Here is a 24,574-nt window from a genome sequence, read left to right as displayed (position 1 = left end):
GATCAGTTGTGATGGTGTTAACATCTTTTAGGCTTTGGTTTCTTATAGACCAAAATAGCAGTATAGATATAAAACACACAACAGCAACCTCAAAGTACTATGAAGATTATTGGAGGTAAGAAAGACCTTTAGGTAAAGCCTCCCCTTGTGAGGCCAACCTTATGATTAGAAATATGTCTGTGATATAACAGTGTACCTCTATTCATCTTTGTATTTGTGATTTTGGTACTTGTGAGTGAAAAACATGAGTTGTCTTTTCAACTCGATCCTGTTCTTAGTCATGACAGAATTTATTCATTTTATCTGTCTTTTTCCTGTTCAGTATGTTAGAAAACCTTTGAGACTTACACCACTGTTTTTAAAGCACTTGCTTTGAGATCTATTATGAAGCAGTAATGTGGCCTACAATGTGAAGTACATAAAGCATTAACATTTAAAATGGACCATTAGCATACTAGCACTCATTAGTATATTACTGTTAACTTCTAGTTTCATTAGTCATAGTTCTGTTTATTAACTAGAGTGAACACATTGCTGTCTGATTTTTGAAGTGTTAAAAAGCACATATGAAAATGGGGGTGGGGAAACCCTACTGACAAATTAATCCCTACTGAACAAATTATGTTTTTAGAAAACATAAAGTTAGCAAACTTTTAGGGCATACTAAGGGAAAAAAACTAAAAGATTGCAGGAGATCTAATTTGAATTATATCCTAGAAATATTCTGTAAATAGCTACCACTTTTGCTATCCTCACCACCTATCATATTTTATTATTTTTATTAATCTATAGTTTATGATGTACCTTAGTTTATTATAAAGTTGTTTTAACAGAAAATGAATACAATATCTATGATCAAGAACCACCTACTTGCAAACTTAAACTACATTGAATAAATTGATCACCAAAAATATAGTTAGGCAAATCTGCTTTGAAACTTGTAAAATTTTGGAAATTAATTTATAGTCATTCTTTGCAATAGAGGAAAGCAGATTTGAAATCATTATGGTAGAAAATGCCAATATTCTGCAGGAACCAGGGCACCTCCCTAAAATTATTTGTCTGTGTTTTAGGAGATAGAGTATCACAACAGACGACGTTTATTGCTCCTAATAGAAAGTGGTTGCTGGCTGAACAGCCCTTGGATAAAATAGTATAGAAATCTAGGGGCAAAAGCAATGCCAAATAAGAAAGGAGAAAGCACATTACATGTTTCTGAAAAGATAAAATTAAAGGCACATCTGCTGACCCAGCCTTCAGATGTTTACCAAACAAGGAAGCAATACAGTAACATCTTCCTCAAAGAGTAGGTTTGCTTCCATTTAGGATTCTCTAAACCCACTCTTCCTCTTCACTCTTCACTCAGTGCACACAGACACATCAACTTGCCCCCACCTGCACTGCACCTGTGGGACGTGGGACACATGGGGAACTGGCACAAACCAATATGAAGCTCTGGCTATTACTTTGCTTGAGCAATGAAGTCCTTTGGTTTTGACCAGGAGTCTCATGTTTTTGGCCAGCATCCATGGACCAGTAACAAGCTACATTGCCAACTTATAAGTGTATTAAAATATCAGACCCTGCAGAGTTCTTGACTGTTGAAATAGAGCACTGCTTTTAAGAAATATTAATAAGAAAGTATAACCCAAAATATTTTAAATTATTTCCCCATACCTGTTTTAACAGCCAAAACCTGAAACCATATTTTTATTATTAAAAACATGCATACTCAAATGATTTTTAAATAGTCATAAGAATTATATTTTGCCATTAGCAATCATATTAAACCTTTGTAAACTAGAGATTAAGCACTAGACAGAAAATTTCAGAGACTGGGTTTGAATTCTGGTCAAGCCATTTGCTGACAGGTTTTGGCCTCATGAAATTATTTCCAAATCTGTAAAATGGCCATGAGATACAGAATGTTCCTTATACAGTTGATTTAGGTTTTTAATGAAATACTGTGTATGTGTAAGCAGTTCACATACTGTCACCTTGTGGCCTCCCAGTACATGCTTATAGTGCAAGAATCCAAATGTTCCATTGAATGGAATATCATTACCTTCATCTTTAAATGTGTATGTCTTCCATATGTACATGCTGAGGTTTCTTGTTTGATTTTTCTGGTCTGCTTTAAAAGTTAAGGTTAGTCAGAAGCCTTTTAAAAGATCCCTAAGAGTTTCAGATGCTCTATGGGAGACAAGATTAGTCAGTCACAGTGAAGATTAGGAAAAATGGAGCTCCTTACTGGTGGGCCAGAACAGGAGACCCTGGAGACTAACAGCCCTGAGCAACTCCCAGGGTCTCCCAGCTCTCAGGGAACCCAGCAGACTAGAGCCTTCCAGAGCAGAGCCCTGGGTCCAGAAAATGACCACCTGCAGATGAGGAGATCGGGGCCCAGACGGTTAAGATTTGCCAAGCTTGTAGATTCTCACCTCTAGTAGTTCCATATCATATTTGCTGCAACATGTGAAAATGGAATCTAGGAGCACAGCCCTATACGAAGTAGTTCTGTGTTTGCATCATAAATGCTAATCGTCTAAAAAAGAACATTTCCAGGATAGAATTTAAGGAATGCTATCAGCTTCTCAAGCCTTACTAAAGCAGATTCCAGCGTAGTCTAGCAGTTAAGGCATTTATCTGACTCATAAGCTTCTTTACAATTCTGTCTCTTAATAACAAAAGCTGCTACTTACTGAATTAAAAAAAAATGAGTTAGCGTCCCCCAAGATTAATTTTCAAGTGTAGAATATGCATATGCATGGTTGTCAGAAATGGTCTTGGAGTTCCTTGGGAGCTTTTAATTTCCAAAGATAGAATATGCAATTTCCAGCCTTCACATTGAATGTATATTTATGTGGGGAAATTGTTTAATAGCTACAATCTACCTAGGAGATGAAGATGGAATAGAGTATCTCTCCCCTTGTTAGGGGCTTACTCATTGATTTCCATAGAAAACTCAGAAAATGGAAATGTTGCCTCAATGAAGGGCTAAACTGTTAGGTGCAGTGATTTTCCACTGCCTGGGTAGACCCTCATGCTATAGATAGTTTTGAACATATAGAGTTGCCAGAGTGAGTGAATGAGCTGACCTCTTGCATCAGCAACAAAAGCTACACATTGGGAGGCACCCACTGGCACACGGTTCCAAACGAGCCATTCTTTCAATGCCAGAGAGAGAAGGAAGACACTATTAAAATCCTTCCTAGTTTATGGAAAGCTCATCTATATGACATCAAGCTGAAAATGTATGATAAAAATGTAGGGAGATAGTCACATCAAATAAAACTTTAAAGAAACACAAGAAAGTGTAAATAATTCACAAGCAGATACTTGTCATAAACATTAGTCATTTACAACCTAAGGCAATATTGTCTACTAAAACATTAGTATTCTATATTTAGTTTTTGTTTGAATAATATTTCATGATATGCTTTAAAGTTTAAATTATTATAATAAAGTACTTTTGTAGTATCAAGAGATTATATATATGAGGTGGGTATGCTATGCATTTTGTGGTCTAACTCATTAAGAAGGGAACATATGTTTATGAGAATTAACACTTCATAAAGAAAGTTAAATGTCAAGTTCCTATCTGACCTGTTAATTATATTCAATGACATTAAAGGGCAGCATTTGCAAATTGCTTCTGCTCCTAGTATTTTAGTGTTTGGTGACAAATTTATGATCTTGACCCTCATAATTAAATTACTTAATTCTGGAATATTTTATGGCTCTTGATTGCATGCTTGACTTTATTTTCTTTTTCTCTTGATTGTATTAGACGATTCCACACTATTTCCTTTTATTTTCATACCCACTGACCTTTTACAGAAAATAAAAACCCAAAATGAGAATAATGACCAAATGCTAAGTCTGTCACTTAGGCCTGTTAAATTTAAAAGTCTTCCAAGAAAGTGTGGTTATAAAACAGAATCAGGGTGGCATTTTATATCACTGAAATTTTCAAAAGATTTTCTTTTGGAAGCCACAATAAATTACTAGCATCACAAGATATTTTTGCTTTCTCTTTAGCTGACAAAGACATGTCTGTTTTATAGTTTCTAATATCAGTATTAGGTTTAACTATACTTCAAATATACATACAAAATGGCAATTTCATATGGTCAAACTTCTTAAAATATTAGCCAAATATTATGTGAGTAACATAATATTTTAGAAACATGCATTTTTTCAGAAATGTGGTGAGAGATGTTCTCAACCATTTTGTGATGATTTTCTTTTCCGCATTACAATATATCTTCAAAATAAGTCCACAAATAAATGTTGGTGAGAAAAACTCTTTATCTAGAAAAAATTAGTACATAGCTTATTTGCCAATATGTTGCTATTTTTGTCAGAATTTTTTGATTTGGTATCTATGGTTAGAGTACTCACAGGTAGAACCAGAGATTTTCACAGCTCAATGTTAAGAAAGTCCATTTACATGGGGATTTTATAATAGGCCTTTCAAGCTATAAGGTGTTTTTTTTTAATAAATTTTAGGCTGATTTTCTTTTTGTAGTGGGATCTTCCTATAGAAAACATGATTGTATTTTATTACAGCTGATGCTTGTGTCTTCATTTCTTAGTGATATGAGGACCAATTAAATAAAAGGAGTGGGGCTTTTAGTATTGTGTTCATGTTGAACATGGTGTAGCCTAAGCTTTTCTCCTCAGTAAACACTCAGAACAATGGTTATTTCAATTGTCGGCTCTGTGTCGACTTCCAGAGCTATAGCTCTAGTGCAGACCATCTGAGCTTCAAGCTCCTTATATTCGATTACCTAAAACCAACTCTCCGTGGCATCAAGGTTACCTGCTATAATTCTATTCAGTGACCGCCTGCCCAGGGAGTATTTACTCCTATGGAAGAAAATGCCATCAGACAAAAGATCCTTCACAAGTTTCCATACACAGTATCAAGAGTTCAATGAAAAAATCACAAAGCATGTTAAAACCAATATAAAATCAACAAAAACCATAAGAAAAAGTAAAGATCAAGGTAATTCAGATGTTGGTGTTTTTTAGTGACTATAATTAACATGTTCAAAAAAATAGAGGTAAACAATGGAGCCTAGTCCCAAAATACCTGAAAATTTTTAAACAGTAAGATGGAATTTATGAAATGCAGACCTGTAAGTTGTCATCCCACTGCTTGAAACTTTTTCATGCTTCTTTGCCTGCAGGATACATATAAACTCCCTACCATGTTAGAGGGAAGCATAGTAGGGAATCCTACCTATTTCTTTAGCCCAACTGCCTACCATTTAGGAATTCTGTGCTTTAGTTGGATCCAACTACTCTCAGGTCACCAAACACAGTGCTTTCTTTCATGTTGCAATGCATTCACACCGGATGTTCTTGGAAATTGGAATACTCTCACACTACCTGCTTAGAAAACATATATTTATATACAAATAACCACCTCGAGTAAGGCCTTCCTGAGAAATTCTCCTTAAAACCCTCAGACAGATTTAGAGATTGCTTCCAATGTTCCCATAGTACCAATTACATGCTCTATTGAAACACTTTCCATTTGTATTTCCACTATTTATGACTCTGTTAGTCCCCTCTAGTGAGCCAAGAGCAGTGGTGTGCTAGAGCCGACTTCTGCTGGCTCACAAGACCCCCTGTAATATTCTGAAGAATTTCATGAACTAGTGGTTAAACACAGCCATTATTAAAAATTAAATTACTTAAACTAAAAATTAAATTAATTATATTAAAGGCAAAGATAGTTCATATTTAAAAACTAATTATTATCTAATTATTTATGACAATTTATGCTCTAACCAAAATGATATATAATGGTGGTCTCCTATTTATCTCTTTCCAAATCTGTTTTTAATGAAATCATATTGTTTGAAATTAGCCATTGTAAGAGAATTTATACCAAAGATATAGGAAATTCTAAAAACCAAGACTTAATCTTTTGCTATAATGATTATACAGACTCAAGAAGACTATGGAGAAATGTTAATGTCAGTTCAACTTAAAGCTGTGTTATATCTATAACCTTTACATTGTGAATAGAACACAAAATTGAGAAAATATTTTTCTAGTATGTGAAAACCATCATACAATTTAGAGCAAAGTTGTTCACATCACTGACAAATAAGTAAAGTTCTGACATACATATTTGAGGTTTTCCTTTTACTCGCCAACATAAATGAATATTTCAAGGATTTCTATCTACTCTGTGGCTTTTCTGTGTAAGACTTTAAATAAAAGTGTAGACCAAATGGTAAAGCTAACCGTTAGAATTAGAAACAATGTTACTATATAATCATCATATGAAATATTTCTAATTTAGCAGTGATTGATTTTAGTCAATCCATACCTATACTGGAAGAAAATAGTTTTTTGTGCCAATTTAAAAAATTCAATACATATTTATTGAGCAAATACTCTCTGAAATACACTATGCTAAGCACCACAAGTATGTAGTCCTTGCTTTACAGGAGCTTGAATTCTAAAAGGAGAGAAAATTATAGAAAAATACAGTGTGTGTTTGTATATTCTAAATGCCAGTGAGAAAAAAAAAACACAGGCTATTAGAATTTAGAGGGTAGAGATTTGCCATATGCTTGGAAGGAGCAGGAAAAATTTCCTAAAGCTTGTGAAATACAAAATGGCCTTTAAATCAGTAGCATTTACACAGATGGAAACTACCCCATACCACAGGGGAAAAATGTGAGATGGAAATCATGAATGAAAAATTGAAGAAATCTAAGTCAGACTCAGAAAAACTCATATGTAAATAATAGCATTATATAAAGAGTAAACCAGATGGAGAAGAAATAACATTTTTAAAACATTCTTAATTTGATGAAAATATTAGTCTGCCAATTAAATGAGCTCAAAAGGCTTACTGAAGATTATTGTGGAAACTTTTACTTCTACACATTTTTTGCGTATAATTCCGAACAAAATAAAAAGATCTATAAGCCTCCAGACTTAAATGAAGTTATGGATTCATGGGGTATATAGAATTCCATTTCAGTCAAAGAAACACACCAGCAAAGGTCCAGAAACAGAAAAACTAAAGGTTTTTTTCAAAAATAGGGAGTAATCGAGATGAATGGCTAAACCTGAGAGTAAAGCCAATGACCGCCAAGGGGAAATAAAACTAAATGACTCACAGAGTGAATGATAACTTTCTGCAATGAAAAATCCACATTAGTTTTGTTAGCATTAAGTTAGATAATTCGACTCACTACACAGCATTATTTTATTTATGAGATTTAAAGACCATATAATGCATAACAAAGTAAATAATCTTTATTTTGCTTCTTTCTCTTCCTTCTTTCCTTTCTTCCTCCCTTCCTTCCTTGTCTTTTTTAAGCAATAATAACTACATTGGTTTTATAGAAAGTTGACTACAATTTAAGAGTCCTATATTTTATAGTTTTAATCTTAATTATGATTACTATTAGTAGAAGGGAAAACTCCCAATGGGGTTGTAACAAATACGTTAGCACTACCATTAGGTTATCACAAATGTTTTTATCTACTCATAATATTTTAAGTAGAAAAAAATTATTTTGAATTTCTTAAATTGTCTTCATTAATAGTGATCAAACTTCTAAATAAATCCTAAAGAAGGTATTGGTACTTCAATGATATGCTGAGTTTAATTATCAAGCATAAAATCTAACTCATTAAATATTATTCAAAGCTATGTAGAAATAATTAATCTAGTAAAACCTGATGTAGTATAACTCACCAAACATATAAACTAAATTAAGGTCACATTATTAGAAATAGTATCACAATCAATCAGACTGATTGCTAATGAGTCTTTCTACCATCTTCTGCCTCAGGGGTATGATGACGGCTTTGGGGGTGAATATGATGACCAGACCTATGAGACGTATGACAACAGCTATGCCACCCAAACCCAAAGGTAAGACATTTGCTGTCTAAAGCACATCCTTCCCAGTACTATTTCTAATCCTGCTATTTTGTTTCTTGTATCAGAATATCAGTTATGTTATGTAAGATTTTCTAGTAGTGGTTTTTCTCCATTGTTCTTCTGAATTAAGTTGATTACTAGACTTTGAGAAGTAAAAGATAATAACTTAAAATAGTAGTGTGTGCCTTGGCTGGTTTACATCAGTGGATTGAGTGCGGTCTGTGAACCAAAGGGTTACTGGTTTAATTCCCAGTCAGGGCTCATGCCTGGGTTGTGGTTCAGGTCCCCAGTAGGGGGCTCATGAGAGGCAACCATACATTGATGTTTCTCTCCTTCTCTTTCTCCTTCACCTCTTTCTCTCTAGAAAAAATAAATAAAAATCTTTTAAAAATTTAAAAGAATAGTAATGTGTTATTTTGAGACATGATGATTATTATAACCAATCAACTCATTAGCATACCTGTAATTAGTAAAATATGTTATTTTCAAAGATTATTTGATTGAATACATAATTAAGACAACAGTGAGCTCAGGCTGATGTGGCTCAGTGCATTGAGTGCTGGCTTGTGAACCAAAGGGTGACTAATTCAAGGGCACATGCCTGGGTTTCGGGCCAGGTCCCCAGTAGTGGATGTGTGAAAGGCAACCACACATTGATGTTTCTCTCCCTCTCTTTCTCCCTCCCTTCCCCTCTCTCTAAAAATAAATAAATAAAGTTTGTCTAAATTTTTTTTAAAAAAAGACAACACTGAGTACAAGCTACTTGTTTAATGTAGCTATTTCCCCCTAAAATGTAATTAGTATTTGTAAAACAAAAGATAAAGAAATGTTATTAGTGCTTTGCAAAGAGGGAAATTCATAAAACTCCTTAATGAATTAAGAATCCCTTCCCCCTCTTGATGGGTCTCTAAATGATTATTGAATATGTATCATTAGATTGACTCAAAATTTGTGATATTGATAAACTTTTACCTTTTTTAGAGTCAAATTCATTTAGGTATTCTTTACAGACAGTAAATTTTGCCAATTGAGAATACAGCTGTGTAAGTTTGGCAAATGCAAGCCACCAAAATTAAGATGCAGGGCATTTTAATCCATCCAAGATGTTTCCTTTTCTCCTTTGACAGACAGCTTTTCAACTGAGGCCTTGGAAACCATGACTTGTTTTTTGCCACAACAGTTCTGACTCTTCTAGAATGTCGTATAATTAGAATAAAGCAAGACAAGTATATGTGGCCTCCTGAGTCTGGTTTCTTTACTTAGCATAATGCATCTGATATTTATTCATGTTGTGCGTATCAGTGTTCTGTTTCTTGTTATTGTTGTATGGTGTTTTGTTGTAAGGATGTACTGCAGTTTCTTCCTTCATCAGTTAAAGGACATTTGGATTGTTTCTGTATTTTTGCAGTTATGAATAAACATAAAAACATATGCATTTTTAGAAAAATCAATCACAAGTTTTTTCTGAAATAGTTGTTTTTTTACTTAGCTTCAGATTTCATGGAAAAGTTGGAGTCCATATACTATTAGTTGATTCTCCCTACTCATGATTGATAGAAACCAGTATAACTCCTTGTCACAAAATCATTATAGACTTGATCACTTATCAATCAACTTTATTGGCACCCAAAGAAGTTTGGTTGATTTTTAAGTAATATTTGGAGGAGAGAAGATGGCAAAGAAAGAAAGAACTATATGGTTGCTGTGGGCAAAAGGGAATCTATGTGTACTGCATAAGTGTGCTTTTTTCATGGCCTGAGGGACAGCATAGGGCAAAGGGTCAAGGGCAGTTCTGTTTAAAGAGAATACTGTAGGCAGTTAGGAGAAACATGAGTGTGAACTGATACCTTTAAAGCTAAACCTAACATGAGATATCATTATGGCAATGACCATCTTCAACTTTGAGTAACTGGCACATTTATAGTAGGTTAAATAGAAAAGCCATCATGAGTTAAGAGCTTTTACTATGGGTAATATCTTAAGTGTCCCAATTACCTACTGGAACACAGCACAGATATTCAGGACTAGGGAAAGCTTTGTATCGCATCACAGACACGGTATTTGCCACTTGGCTACATATTTAAAACAATTGATAACATATTCAACTAAATAGCTAGTACATCACCATACGTTAGGACATAAAAAATAGTGATAATAAAATTCCTTAATTTGTTTCAGAAACTGGTAGAAAACATGACCACCACACACTACAAACACAACTAGAATAAACAGCTCTGTAGAGTTAGATTCACCGTATAGAGATTTTGGAATAATTTTCTGAAAGTGAGAAAGTGTCTATGTCTTTCTTCCTGTTTAATTTAAATGGGTTTAACTGACACTAAGGGAATAGGAAGAAGAAAAATTGAGAATTAGAATAGTTTATCTTTACATATTTAAAAAGTGAATGCTAACATAATTGAACACAATTATGTTTAAAAAGCAATGGCAATATGGAATAATCCTGGAAAAAATTTATCTTGTTTAAATAAAGTATGATTTAAAGTATGATTTATATCTTGTTTAAATAAAGTATGATTTTCTATGTGCTTCTGCTATCTTCTTTTTTCCCTTTACTACCCAATCGGTTTTCCATCGCTAAATTCTTTGCCCACTTCTAGGTCTAGCTCAAATCTAACTCCTCTGAAACGTCTTTCCTTAATCCTCTTTTTAATGAATAACCTGTTTATGCCCTGAATTCCAGTAGCACCATACCTTTTTTCTCTATGGTACTTTCCATCTCTGTCTTACATCGGGATCATTTGTGTACATATTTCTGATCACCCTACTACTTGCCCAGAATCCTTGTCTGATCCCGCCTCAGTCCCTCACAGTATCTAGCATTGAGACTGTCACGGGCTGTGTAAATTCAGTAGATGACTGTTGAATACATGAATGTCAGACCTAATGTATATCTGTACTAAGAAGATTTAAAACAAGAACGTCATCCCTCTAAGAGAAAACAATACTTGGAATTATATGTATCATATTTACTGACAAAATGCATATGTGTTTTGAGATATCTTAGTGCTAAACAAGAAAGGATAAAGAAAGCAGGTCACAGAATTAGTTGTAATGATACCAACCAATATTCTGTATTATAATAAAAAATAAAAAATACTTTATATTCCAATAATTATAAAATAACTATTTTATTAAAAACATATTTTCAATACTAGTATAGTGTATGGCACATTAAAGTTTCTCAGTAAAGATTTGTTGAATAAATGAAATAAAAATAAATAAATGTACTAATGAATGAATGAATGAAATTAACACTATTATTTCAAAAACTCTGTGTGGAAAAATTCTTGACTAAAATATTAATTTATAATACAAATGGATAAATACTGAAAAATTTTATTGCAAAATGTATTAAATCTGTACTTTTAGATTATTTCTATTGATCTAACTATGCCAGCAGATGCTAAGATTAACAGTGCAGTTAAATAAACACTTATTATATAATTAGGGGTGCCAGAAAGTATACTTACCATATAGTGCATTTATTTTTAAATTTTTATACATTTTAATATTTTCCCCTAATAATTTGTTTAAGAAGGAGTCATTTGCAAACTGTGTGTATATTTAAATGAATATAAGTGAAACAACTACTATTGGATAGTCAGTTCATTTTTTGTAAGAATCAGTCTATAATGGTTTCTTTTTCAAGTGGCAGCTCTTTATTTGGACTTCAGAAAGCATGATTTGGGTTTATGGAGGAAAGTGGAGAAAGTTTCTGAAGAAGTGGAATAAAGAGGACAATACAAGCATAATACTTCTCCTTCACTTACAAACGACTATTACCATATTTTTCAGACTATAAGATACACCTTTTAACCACATTTTTTGCTTCAAATTTTTTTTCCTATTTTCATTCTCTAAAACCTAGCTGTGTCTTGTGGTGTGGACCCCAGATACACCTAGGGTTTAGAGGAGGAAAATAGGGGACAATTTTTTGAAGCAAAAAATGTGGTAAAAAACTGCATATTATACTCCAAAAAACACGGTATTTTAGCATTTTCATGCTAAACATCAGAAGAAATACTGATTTAGAATCTTGAAGGTAAGACAATAGATTATGAGTGACTTAGCAGAACTAAGATGAAACATGAAAATCCTTAGAGAAAATGATCTTTAATTGACCAGATAGCATAGGTGAATATAGAATGTGTGGAAATTGTAAAGCAGAATAATTGAATGAAATTATTCAGATGCCTAAATGAAATAATTATATCATGTTCAATAGAGTCTAAAGGAAGTTCACAAGGTAATAACCCTACGAAAGTTCACCTGGAGTTCAAAAACTGTAACAATTTTCGTTAATCCCCACCTTTCTTGTAAGGTGTCTTTAGTAATGGGACAGAAAAGGAATTTCACTGAAGATGCCTTAAGAGGCAGCTCAACTAACAATCTAGTGAGGACTGGTCTCCAGCCATCATTTTTTTTGCCCTGTGTCCATAACAAAAAAAAGCGAAGAAATAGGTTGATGAGTTTATCATGCAAGCTTCAAATTGCAGGACAGAATTGCAGTTGTCAGGGAAACTCAATGACTTGAAGTTTTTGCCTCAAGACAAGTTATATTCTGTGATTTATACCTTTAATTGGACCAAATATTAAATTCTATTCATGTTCTGATGCCTGATTTTTAATGTAATCTTCAAAGCCCTTAATATTGTCAGAAATTTTCTGAAATTATGTAAATTCACAAGGTTTTACCAACCAATTGGTTTTTCTCAATGCCCAAATTTTAACCAAGAATTTATGTCAAACCAAAGCATAAATGTAGAAAATGATAATTTTATGTACACTACTTAAAACCAAATAGTAATATTGCAAATGAAGGTCAAAAGACCTATTCCAATCTTTAATTCTAACAGCAATTTAATTTGGATGCAAAATGTTGAGAATTTATAATTTTCCAGTGTAAAATTTTTTAACTACAGGTTGGAATAATAAGCAAAATATTAAAATGGAAGCTTTTGCTTTCTTTGAAGCCTGAATCAGGTGAGACACTCACACAACCTAGGAAAAGACTCCTCTTTTCTGTAGGTTAATGAAGGAAAGTTCCAAGAATGCAAAGATACTTCTTCCTCTGACATGGAGCATAGTAGTTCACAAAGTATTCCAGGATGAACACCCACTTTGAATATCTGTATGGATATTTACACTGGGGTCTACACAGCAAGGAAATAAATGAGACTCTTAAGTTATGATAATTTTGGGAGAGTGTAATAAAGAAACTACTTTCAGGGGCAGAGTACAGTGAAACTGCAGGGACTAGTTTCCCTGGGGCAAGGTATTTGCCACCGAAACTAGGAATGAAACATACAACACTGTCAGAGAGGCCTATTGGGAGCTGATAGAGAACAGCAGCCATGGCCATCTTGCAAGGAGGAAGCTCCAGGAGTTAATACCCCTACCTCATTCACCTCTCTCCTTCCAGTCTCCTACTGTTGATCCCATTGGCTGAACCCATTCAGAGTCAGAGGACAACAGACCCCATTGATGAAACTGTCATTAGTCATCCCAGGGTTTAGGGAAGACTCGAGAGAAGAGTACAAGTGGGGAGCCCAATTTCCAACATTTTTATTACACCTCCAGCAACTAGTAATTGTACATATTAGTTTCAGTTACTTGAAGATATAAATAATGACATGAAATTGGTATATGCTGTATAAACAGTAATGCTTTTAAATGAATTTGTGTTTTATTAATGAGAGAGTATCTGTATACTTTAAAAAGGCAGAATATGCAGTGAATACACGGGTTCTTGGACCCCCTTGCACAGCTTCTCAGCACTTCAAGATCAGAGCCCACGCAGTAGGAATGTAAATTCTTCAGAGGCCCTTTGGAACTAATGATACACACAACTACATCAGCTTTGTGTGGGCTGCTATGCTGATCATTGAGACCACTTTATCTCATTTAATCCTTGCAACATTTGAGACGTAGAAAAAAAATGAAGCTTAAAAATATTAAACAACTTCCCCAAGTTCATTCAAGTAGTAAATGTTGGATTCAAAATAATATCTGCTAACTCCAGAGGCCTCAGACATAAAGACTAATAAACACTGTCTGGAATCTAAATCAATACATTGATTCAACAGGTTTCTGTTATGTAGCCAAACATGCCAGAGGGAATATGCATTTAATATACTAAGAATGGAACAAGCTATCTGCATGCTTCCCAAAGGGCTCTGACAAAAAAATCAGTCTGTGCAAGAAAAGAAAAATGAAATTATTTTACATTAACTACTGTTTTTAGGCTATAAGTTTAATGTGATAGTAAGAATCTACAGAAGCCCTTCTGATGAAAAATTAATGTAAGTCACTGCAGTTACCCATTAATTTAATAAAGGTTATAATATTAAGTATATAACAGCTTGTTCTGTTCATTTAAGTGGCACTATTTGCTATAAAGTGACTCAAGTGACTCACCCTCATTTTGTAATTCAATTCTCTTATGTCTCAAACTATAGTCAATGATAAGACTGAATTTACAGATGATTTTTGAATTTGAGATATTTTCCACAGTTATTGTACACGTTAGCTGTGTTTTAATGCTGTCTACAGCCTCTGCATGCATCAAACCTGAATTTGATATTGTTTATTTTTTACCTCAAAGAATGAGAATCCAGCCCTTGATAATATACTATTTTTATTGTTCTCATCTGACATATTTTAGGCATCCAGAATAACTTGTTAATTTCAGAAAAGAAACTATGTTTCCTCAAATTATTCATTATGTATTCATTGTTATTTAATCTTCTATTAATTTAAGGTTAATTTTGAGAATAACTAAACTACATGCCTAGTCAATTTTTATTTAAAAATTTACCATTAGAGTATTTTTGTAAGACTTTAAGGAGAAGAATTATAAAAAACATTTTCCCAAGTCATTGGTGTGGCAAGTCTCCCAAGTGAACTTAAGGAAGTGTCCCTGTTAGTGACTGAAACCTGGTTAATAGTTGATTGAGATCAGGACATGTCAGCACACCAATCATTTTCCTCATCAGAGTAGTGCCGAACTGGAGATACCCCTCAACAAGAAACAGGAAGGCATCAGGCAAAATGTCTACCAGATGCTTCATATTCAGAATTGCTTATACTTTAGAAAGGCAGTACTATGCATATACTATATATTTGCATGTTACCTTCAGTGGCATTAGTACCAAAACATATATTAATATTATTGTTTTGAAATGTATGAATAACAATACTACGCAGAATGTACATATCTCTAAATAGCTTCTTGTCACTTTAGATAGAGTTTTGTTGCCTAATAATATCAGATACCCAGTTAAAGGAAACAATTTGATTTCAAGCTTTTGGACTTACATTTGGTATCCAAGTGTAAGTAGCAGTAGACTTGTATTATATAATATTCACTTAGATTGAATTATAGATGTGTGAAAGAAGCAAGAAAGATATTTGAAAGGCTAGGCAAGAAACCCTAGACCAAATCTAAAGCAAGTAAGTTTCTAATAACAATAGCTACAATACAGAGTAGGTATGTGAAGGTATCTACATTATCAAATGAGGTGGACAGTTTTATCCTCATGTTACAGAAAAAGAAATTAGGACTCAGAATGTTTACCTTGCCCAGTACTTTATAGCTTACTAGGTAAAAGGCCAAGCTTTGAATTGATTCCTGTCCAGTGCCATATTACTTCCTAAACATTTTACTCTTTTTTAATATTTCAGCTTATTAAGAAACTCTTAAACTGAAGTAACATCTCCTTTCCTATAATCTCCATTTATATACATTGATCACTAATTGGCTTTGTCAAGTTACACATAATACATTGAGCTTTCTTCCACATACCAGCCTTTCTCTATGAAGATGGTGTCCTCAGTCAATATCCATTCAGAGTTTGAGAGTGCATTCTTGGCTATAATTCTTCATCTTCCTTTGCTCACACCCTTTGCTATATAACTTTCCAGTCCCTCCCAAGAAAGAGGCAGAGTATGGTTTCCTGACTCCTCATTATCACATATCTTGCCTTAGCTAAGATAATAATGCCACTTCTAAGCCTACATGTAAAGAACGCTATGAGTTTCTCACTTTCCCTCTTGCCATTGCCATGAGAAGTGCTTCACCAAGTAGCTGCTGGGGAACCCTCAGTCTGGGCTCCAGAATGAACACATAGGAGCCCAAACTTAGTGGGATCAAGCACAGCCCCATCCAAACTGTGAGCAGAAACCCCCGCAAGCCCAGACTACATCAGCGAACCTCCAACCCAGCCAAAACACATGACCTAAATAATTACTTGTTGTTGTATGACGCTAATATGTTGTGATTGTTGTGGAACAGTGTTACTGTACCAGTAACCAGCCATTATCCAGGGTGAATGTCCAGATGGGCATGGTTTTCCTAAACTTGTCCTGGCACATTGTGATCCTTATTTCACCAAATATCCTAATCGCTCTCTTCTAAAACCACTCCAGTTGTCCAAGTGTCCGCTGTAAGCTGTGGCACAGTGATCTTGAGGAACATTATATCAAGTGAGGGTTGACTGGTACAAAGAAATGGCACTGTTTCGTTTTGTGCTTCTTGCTTTAAAGCCCTTTAACATTGTTGGGTTTTATTGGATTTGTTTTCAACTGAAAACCTAGGTTCTTTCTAAATGAACTGCTGTCAAGCAAGTTCTAACACCGTCCTGCACCTTTGCACTGATTTTTTTTTAACCTAAACGCAGAAATATACATTTATCTCTCTGACAGTTTACCTTTTTGTTTAGGCCTATTAATTTGTAGCTATGATTTGGAATACTAATTCTTAAAACCAGCATGTTAGTTATACTTCCTAGCATATCTTCTGTTTCTTTATCAAGTATTTTTCAAACAAATGCTGGCAAACAGAGAGTACCAAGGACAAAGTTCAGTAGCAACATTTAAATTGACATTGACCACTAATTACAATTCTGTCAGAGCAGTTGTAAACATAGTCACAAATCAGCATGGATGTGCTGTCAGCCAGTTTGCAGATCATTCACAAAGGAATTACGTAGTATTTTAAAAAGTACTCATTTACTTAATAAACATTCAACAAATGTCATTGTCCTGGACCTATGTATTCAAAACAAGTAAGACATAGCCCAGATGTTGGTTTATTCACAAATAGTGCATCAGAAACATGGCAAATAAAATTGTGGATTTCTGGGGGGCCCTGCAGGTGATTCACACTCTTAAGAACAGGGCTCGAGAATCTGCATTTTTAGCACAGTTCCTTATGATGCTTATATATACTAGTTATTAACAATCACTGTGCTAGAGGAAAAGGCAGGTTATTTTTAAAAAGTTCTGGTAGAATGAGAGCTATTCTGCATGAAGATGTGAGCAAGATATTACAGAAGGCTGGTGGTGAGGGGTGACATCTTGCCTGGGAGGTTGGATAAAGCATTAATAAGAAGCTGACCATTGAGCTGAATCCCAGGAAGAGGCATATACTTTTTGAGGTAAAAAAGTAGAGCAAGTTCCTCTGGATAGAAGGATAACCATGGTCAGGGGTATGGAGTCATGAAAGGACCTATGACTCCAGGAGGCACTCCACATTTCAGGGTGTAGGATATGGTAACAGGGATTGCTAGGGAAGAAACTAGACAGGTCATTAGAACATAGAAAATGTACTTCTCTGTTGTATGAAGGAATTACCACCCACAGACTGAGGATTAGAGAAGAAGACATTAAAATTCATAAACACAATTCAGTTCAAAGCATGCAACAATGGCAGTGCATGATAGAGCCTCATCTGATTTAGTTATATTAAGTTGAGAGTTTCTAAATGAATGTGGCCTTGTTTCTAACACACACACACACACACACACACACACACACTTTTCAAAGTGAAATTCTTGTTACCAATTCATATATTCTTTCCCCAAACTTTATTTCATGTACTTAAATTTCCAAAAGCTGGTGCATGAGGAATAATTCTTTAATAAATAAGAAGTTATTCTGGGATATTATGCAACACAGGTGAGATTCCATTTGTGATTTGAATGAAAAAAATAAAAATTACCATTAACACATAACAATAGTGCAAATAGCACCAATGAATTCAATCTCAAAATCAACTAAAATGGTGAAATAACTAGAAAATATGTTTGTGTTTATAGTACTGAAATCTTGCTGATACTCATGAATTATGATTTAACCAAAGAAATAATGTGTATGCAGTTAAAATTATGTCCATTTCAAACTAAGGTTCAATAGCTTCTGTGTATTTGTACCAAAGGCCTGTAACAGTTCATTTAATAACGTCTTGTACCAGTGAGCTCAATTAATCAGCCAGTTGAAGGTCTTATTTATAGAAAAAATGCTATGTTTAAATTAAAATTCCACATAGTAAAACAGAAGATTAATGTTTTGTTACAAGATTGCTCACCCCTCATTTATGTAATAAAGGTTAAAAGTAAGCAAAAACACAAGTTGAATTAGAAAAATTGATTAAAGAGTATCTATGAAAAGAGACCATTTGCAGAAATGTATGTGCAGTGTTGAAGCCAAAAAGCAAGAATATATTTAAGTGTATTTCTCTCTCATTTGGGGCATGAAACTGCATTCTCAAAACATCCATTTTCCATAAAGGACATCATTGCAAAGCTGATCATAATTCTACCCTAGATGCCTTATATAGATCATCTATCTTGATCCTTAATCTATGAGCAGAACAAATATGTCACTTCCCTCGTGAATAATCAGCCTATATTTCATCCTGTGAACATTAAATTCCATCAACTGAAACTTAAGAGGGCATGTATGGTTATGTCATGTTTCAGAATATTTCAAGAAGATGAAATCTCTATCAGCACTGCAACCTTTATGAGTATGAAAAAGAGGAGTTTTATGTCTATGCCTTCATTGATTGGACAGTCACCCATTATTAGTATTTATTGAGTGTCTGCTCTGTACCAGGCAGTTCCCAGGGGGCTGTCACAGGTTATCTCATTAATACTTGAGGTGGATATCATTATTGCTATATTAAAGGTGATGAAACTAGAGTTCACAGAGATTAAATGATTTGTCTAAAGTGCATACTCAATAAAAATAGCAGCTCTGAATTTAAGTTCAAATACCTTTTTCTTTGTACTCTGTGTATCTTTCCTTGAAGAATACTGATTTACCTCCAAATGGATCAAAGAATGGAGGCTTTACTGTTCTCCTGAAATTGTGGGCTCTTTCTCATAATGCTCATAGTGAATGAGCATTATGTCTCATAGTGAATCTTTGAGTGGGAGTGATTTGACTTTCTCAAAACAAACTGGCCAAAAAAAAATATTGTGGTGGGTTATTGCATTTATCTACCTATACATTATCTATCTATCATCCATCAATCAATCTATCTATCTATCTATCTACCTATCTTTCTGTTTATCTATCTACTCATTCATGTACCTATGTTCAATATATATAGTTTACTACTTAATTTTGGAATATACAAATTTATATTTATTTGAAAACATGGCAGTTCTGTGTCTGCTGACACTATTAGTTGAATGTGATAAATAAATAAATGATTCAACAAAAATTGCAAAATTATTTCAAAACTATTTATGCCATCTTGATGGAATTTTAAAGACACCTTAGAAATACAGAATCTAAAGAACTGATCTTTTTCATTGTTATAACTCTGTGAGAACCACTGATATTAAAGCATGAAAAGAGTATTTGCAATTTAGTTGAAACACATACACACAAGAAGAACATATTTCATTCAATATTGTTGGACACAAATTATCAAAGTATTTTAATTTGTAAAAAAAAGTTTTTAAATGGAGTTTCATTTCTTTTAAATCTATTCTGATTATTTCTATATTAAATTCTATAAAATAAAAGTTATAGAGAATAATTTAAGGGTTCAATGTGCTTTGTTTTTATACCAAGTTTTTATTTACTGACAATATAAATGCAATGATAGTGAACTTTCAACAAAGCAAATGATCATATATGTGAATACTAATTTCTAATATCCGGAAAGTTAACTTGTATGTTTTAATTCTCTAGTTGTCATCAGAATAAATATTAAAATTCCTGAATGAAAATGAAATATATAAAATATATACACATAATGGTGGCTGAATAATTTAAGCTCTCTACATTTTTAATTTTTAAATGTATTTATTCCAGTGGTTTTGGTACTCATGATTTTAATCTGAAAGTAGGAGATTAAGAATTTTAATCTCCTCTATATATATAGAGAGAGAGAGAGAGAGCTGTTCACTCATTTTTTACAAGTTACACAAATGCACAGACACATTTTCTTTCCAATGCTTTATCCTTATAATTAATTTCATCTAATTGTGTTTTATATCTATCTGCTTTAATAATTCACAGTATTTCATTTCAAAACCTTGAAATCAATTGGTAACAGCCCAATGAATACTATGAGTCTCCTATCTACTTATGGAACTAAGCATGACAGTGGATTCAGAGACCAGTGCTTATTTGTGCAATTTAGTTATCAAAATTTAAGGTTTCTTTCAAATAAATTAATGCTTTTTTTAAATTACTGTGTTACTTAAATTTAATTCAATAATTAGCATTTAATAATTGGGTGAAAATGTACATTTTTAACCTTTACAATACTGTGACTAGTACTCTGAGACATTTGTGCTACTTGATATTAATGTGGAGATTCTTTTATTTTTATATTGGAAATGTCTTTCTAGATGTTATATAGATTGTGATCAATGAAGGCTGGAGAAAAGATCTGACATAAAAGATGTACAATGCAGACAGAGAGGGAAGTGAGCTCAAGATACAACCCCAGGAAAGACTACACTTAGGGTTTGGCATGGAAAAAAATCTGTGCCAGCTGCCCTTCTCTCACCAGCCTCATCTCTGTAACTCACCTCTGCAAAGTGCTCACTCTCACCACTTTTATTTAACACAGCCTTGGAAGTCTAGTCAGAGCAATTAAGCTAGAAAAATAAGTGAAGAGCATCAAAATTGGAAAGAAAGAAGTAAAAATATCACTACTTGCAGATGACATGGTAATATGTATATATATATATATATATATATATATATATATATATATATAAAACCTTAAAAACTCCATCAAAAACTGTTAGAACTAATAAACAAAATTAGTAAAGTTCCAGGATAAAAAATCAACATGCAAAAATCTGTTTTATTTATATACACGAATAATGAACTATCAGAAAAAATAAATAGCAAATAATAATACCATTTATAATTCTATTGAAAATAAGACCTAGGATAAATTTAACCAAAAAAGTGAAACACCTGTATATCAAAAGCTGCAAGAAATTAATGAAAGAAATTGAGGAAGACACAAATGCAAAGATGTTTCACTCTCATGGAGCTTAAGAATCAATATTGTTAAAATTTCCATACTACCCAAAGCAATCTATAGATTTAGTGCAATCTCTATAAAAATTCCAATGACATTTTTCAAAGAAACAGAACAAATAATTTTAAAATTTGTTTGGAACCACAAACCTGAATATCCAACACAATCTTAAGAAATAAGAACAAAACTGAAGGCATTATACTCTCTGATTTGAAATAATATTTAAAAACTACAATAATCAAAACAGTATGTTATTGATTAATACAGATCAATGGAACAGCATAGAGAGCTCAGGAATAAATTGACATATATATGGTCAATATAGTGAAACTCGACCACCATCTTACACTATACACAAAAATTGACTCAAAATGGATCAAAGACTTGAATGTAAGACCTGAAATCATAAAAATCCTAGAAGAAAGCAGAGACAGTAAGCTCCTTGACATTGATTTTGGAGGTGATTTTTTTTAATTTGATACCAAAAGCAAAAAAAAAAAAAAGGTCGGACTACATCCATCATACTAAAAAGTTTCTACACAGCAAAGGAACCATCAACAAAATGAAAAAGCAACCTACTGAATCAGACAAAATGTTTGCAAATCATATATCTGATAAGGGGCTAATATCCAAAATTTATAAAGAAGTTATACAATTCAATTGCAAAAAAACCACAAATAGTTCAATTTCAAAATGGACAGAAGAGAAAAAATATTCACCAGTACATCTGATAAGAGGTTAATATCCAACATTTATAAAGAACTTATAGAACTCAACACCAAAAAAACAAGCAACCCAATTGAAAACTGGGCAAAGGACCTAAATAGACACTTCTTCTAAGAGGACATACAGATGGTCCATAGACATATGAAAAGATGCTCAGTGTCACTAATCATCAGAGAAATGCAGATGAAAACCACAGAGAGATATCATCTCACACCTGTCAAAACTGCTATCATCAATAAGTTAACAAACAACAAATGCTGGTGAGGATGTGGAGGAAAGGAAACCCTTGTGCACTGTTGGTGGGAATGCAAATTCTTCCAGCCACTATGGAAAGCAGTGTGAAGATACCTCAAAAAATTAAAAGTGGATCTGCCTTCTGACCCAGCAATCCCACTTCTGGGAATATATCTGAAGGAATATAAAATGCTAATTCAAAAGAACATAAGCACCCCTTTGTTCACTGCAACATTATTTACAATCACCAAGGTATGGAAGCAGCCCAAGTGTCCATCAGTAGATGAGTGGATAAAACAACTATGGGACATTTACACAATGGAATACTACTCGGCCATAAAAAAAGAAAATTTTGCTCTTTGCGACAGCATGGATGGACCTGGAGAATATTATGCTAAATGACATAAGCCAGTAGAGAAAGACAAATATCATATGATTTCACTCATATGTGGAATCTAATGAACAGACTGAACTAACAAGCAAAACAGAGACAGACTTAGAGATGGAGAACAGATGACAACTAGAGAAGGGGTAGGTTAGGGGATGGAGGGATAGAGCAAAAAGGATAAAGGACTCATAGAAATGAACAACAGTGTGGTGATTGCTGAGGGAAGAGGGTATAGGGACTAAATGGCAATGGCAAAAATACAGTAAAGATTAAATTAAAAATAAAATAAACATGGGCAGAAGGTCCAAATGAACATTATTCCAAGGAAGACATACAGGTGGCCAACAGGTACATGAAAAAATGCTCTATGGCATTAACATCAGGAAAAATTAAAGTCAAAACCACAATGAAATATCACTTTACACCTGTTAGAATGGATATGCTCAAAGAGACAAGAAATAACAATGGTTGGAGGGGAAGTAGAGAAAACAGAACCTTTGTAGACTATTATTAGGAATGTGGATTGGTGCAGCCACTATGTAGTGTGGAAGTACCTCAAAAATTAAAAATAAATTCACGATATGATACTGCAATTCCACATCTAGGTACTTGTCCAAAGAAAACAAAAATACTAATTCAAAAATGCTATATACACCCCCATGTTATTTATAGCCTTATTTACAATACAATATCCAAGATATAGAAACAATCTCAGTGTCCATCAATGGGTGAATAGATATAGAAATTGTGAAATAAATACACCCAATGGAATATTATTCCATCATAAAAAGAAGGAAATATTGCCTTTTGCAACAACATAGTTGAACCTTGAAGGCATTATCTAAGTAAAATAAGACAGAAGGAGAAACACATGCATAATTTCTTACATGTGAAATCTTAAAAAAAAAAAAAAAAGCAAGCTTATAGATACAGAGAACAGAATGGTGGTTGCCAGATGTGAGAGGTGGAGGTGGGAGAAATAAAATTTTGAAAAAAATTAATGATATATTACTATATCTTTTCCTCTTTGTATCCCAGATGGCAGTGGTGCTCAATAAATATTTATTGAATGACTTCATGATTTCATGTGGTCACCATTTTCTAGGTAAACAGAAAGCAAATTTTTCACTCTCAATTCCGTAGAAAGTTGAAAAGGATAAAATAAACTCAAAATCTCATATTTTAAAACATAAGGTTCAGATTACCGTAGCTTAAAGTCACTTTGTATAATTTCCCTAGATCATTTTTTGTTCTTTTGTAGCATCTTTTATTCTGTCACCTAGAAGCTTTCTAATTAAATGCCAAATCTACTTTCCCTGATACATCTCAAAAATTTTAGTTCTCTCATACATCTCTTATATATAGTTAGAGGACTGACTACATTTTGTATACATATATAAAATATATATTTTTTACAGGGCTGACTGTAATTGAAGTTAAGTTATGGAAGGAACAAAGAAATTGGTACAGGAAAGTAGAGAGCATGTTTCAAGTAGAACTGAATGATTAGGGCTCAGAGGATAAGATGGCATTAGATTTCCCAGATAGCAAGGGGAGTCTAGGGGAGAGAACACAGAGAGCAGCAGGTGGTAATCAAGGCAATGAATTGTTGGATGACGCTTTCAGGTTAGATGACAGCTGTTTAGAATTGGTATAAATACAAAGCTCATTCATCAGTTGCAAGACTTCAATTCATTTATTTGGTTAATATTTTTTGAACATTTACTATGTGTGATACACTGGGTACTGCCTGTGAATACAATATGATCCAAATAGCCCTGATCTCACAGAAACCACATTTCAATTAGGAAGACAGACAAGTAAAAAAATAGCACATATAAAGGTGAAATTGTAACAATGGCAATTCTATATGTGGGTGCCATACAAGGTCTGTCCAGAAAAAGTCCTGCCACTGTTAATACAACAAAAGTGTTTTACACATCATTAATGTAACCTGGCAGCCAAAGAGAGTGGGCTGGAATTCACA

The 24,574-nt window shown here is 33.5% G+C and overlaps 1 protein-coding gene across 1 annotated transcript in view; it reads left to right on the top strand.

The window, feature by feature from the left end:
- KHDRBS2 (KH RNA binding domain containing, signal transduction associated 2) overlaps positions 1-24,574 on the top strand; it is a 535,898-nt gene that overhangs the window by 485,114 nt on the left and 26,210 nt on the right. Inside the window, exon 7 of the mRNA XM_028509700.2 lies at positions 7,830-7,912. Within this exon, the coding sequence (XP_028365501.1) occupies positions 7,830-7,912 (83 nt within the window). The remainder of the gene's footprint in view (positions 1-7,829; positions 7,913-24,574) is intronic.

The sequence above is a fragment of the Phyllostomus discolor genome, chromosome 4 (assembly GCF_004126475.2).
Source record: "Phyllostomus discolor isolate MPI-MPIP mPhyDis1 chromosome 4, mPhyDis1.pri.v3, whole genome shotgun sequence".
Classification (NCBI taxonomy): domain Eukaryota; kingdom Metazoa; phylum Chordata; class Mammalia; order Chiroptera; family Phyllostomidae; genus Phyllostomus; species Phyllostomus discolor.
This window is presented reverse-complemented; position numbering and strand designations above follow the sequence as displayed.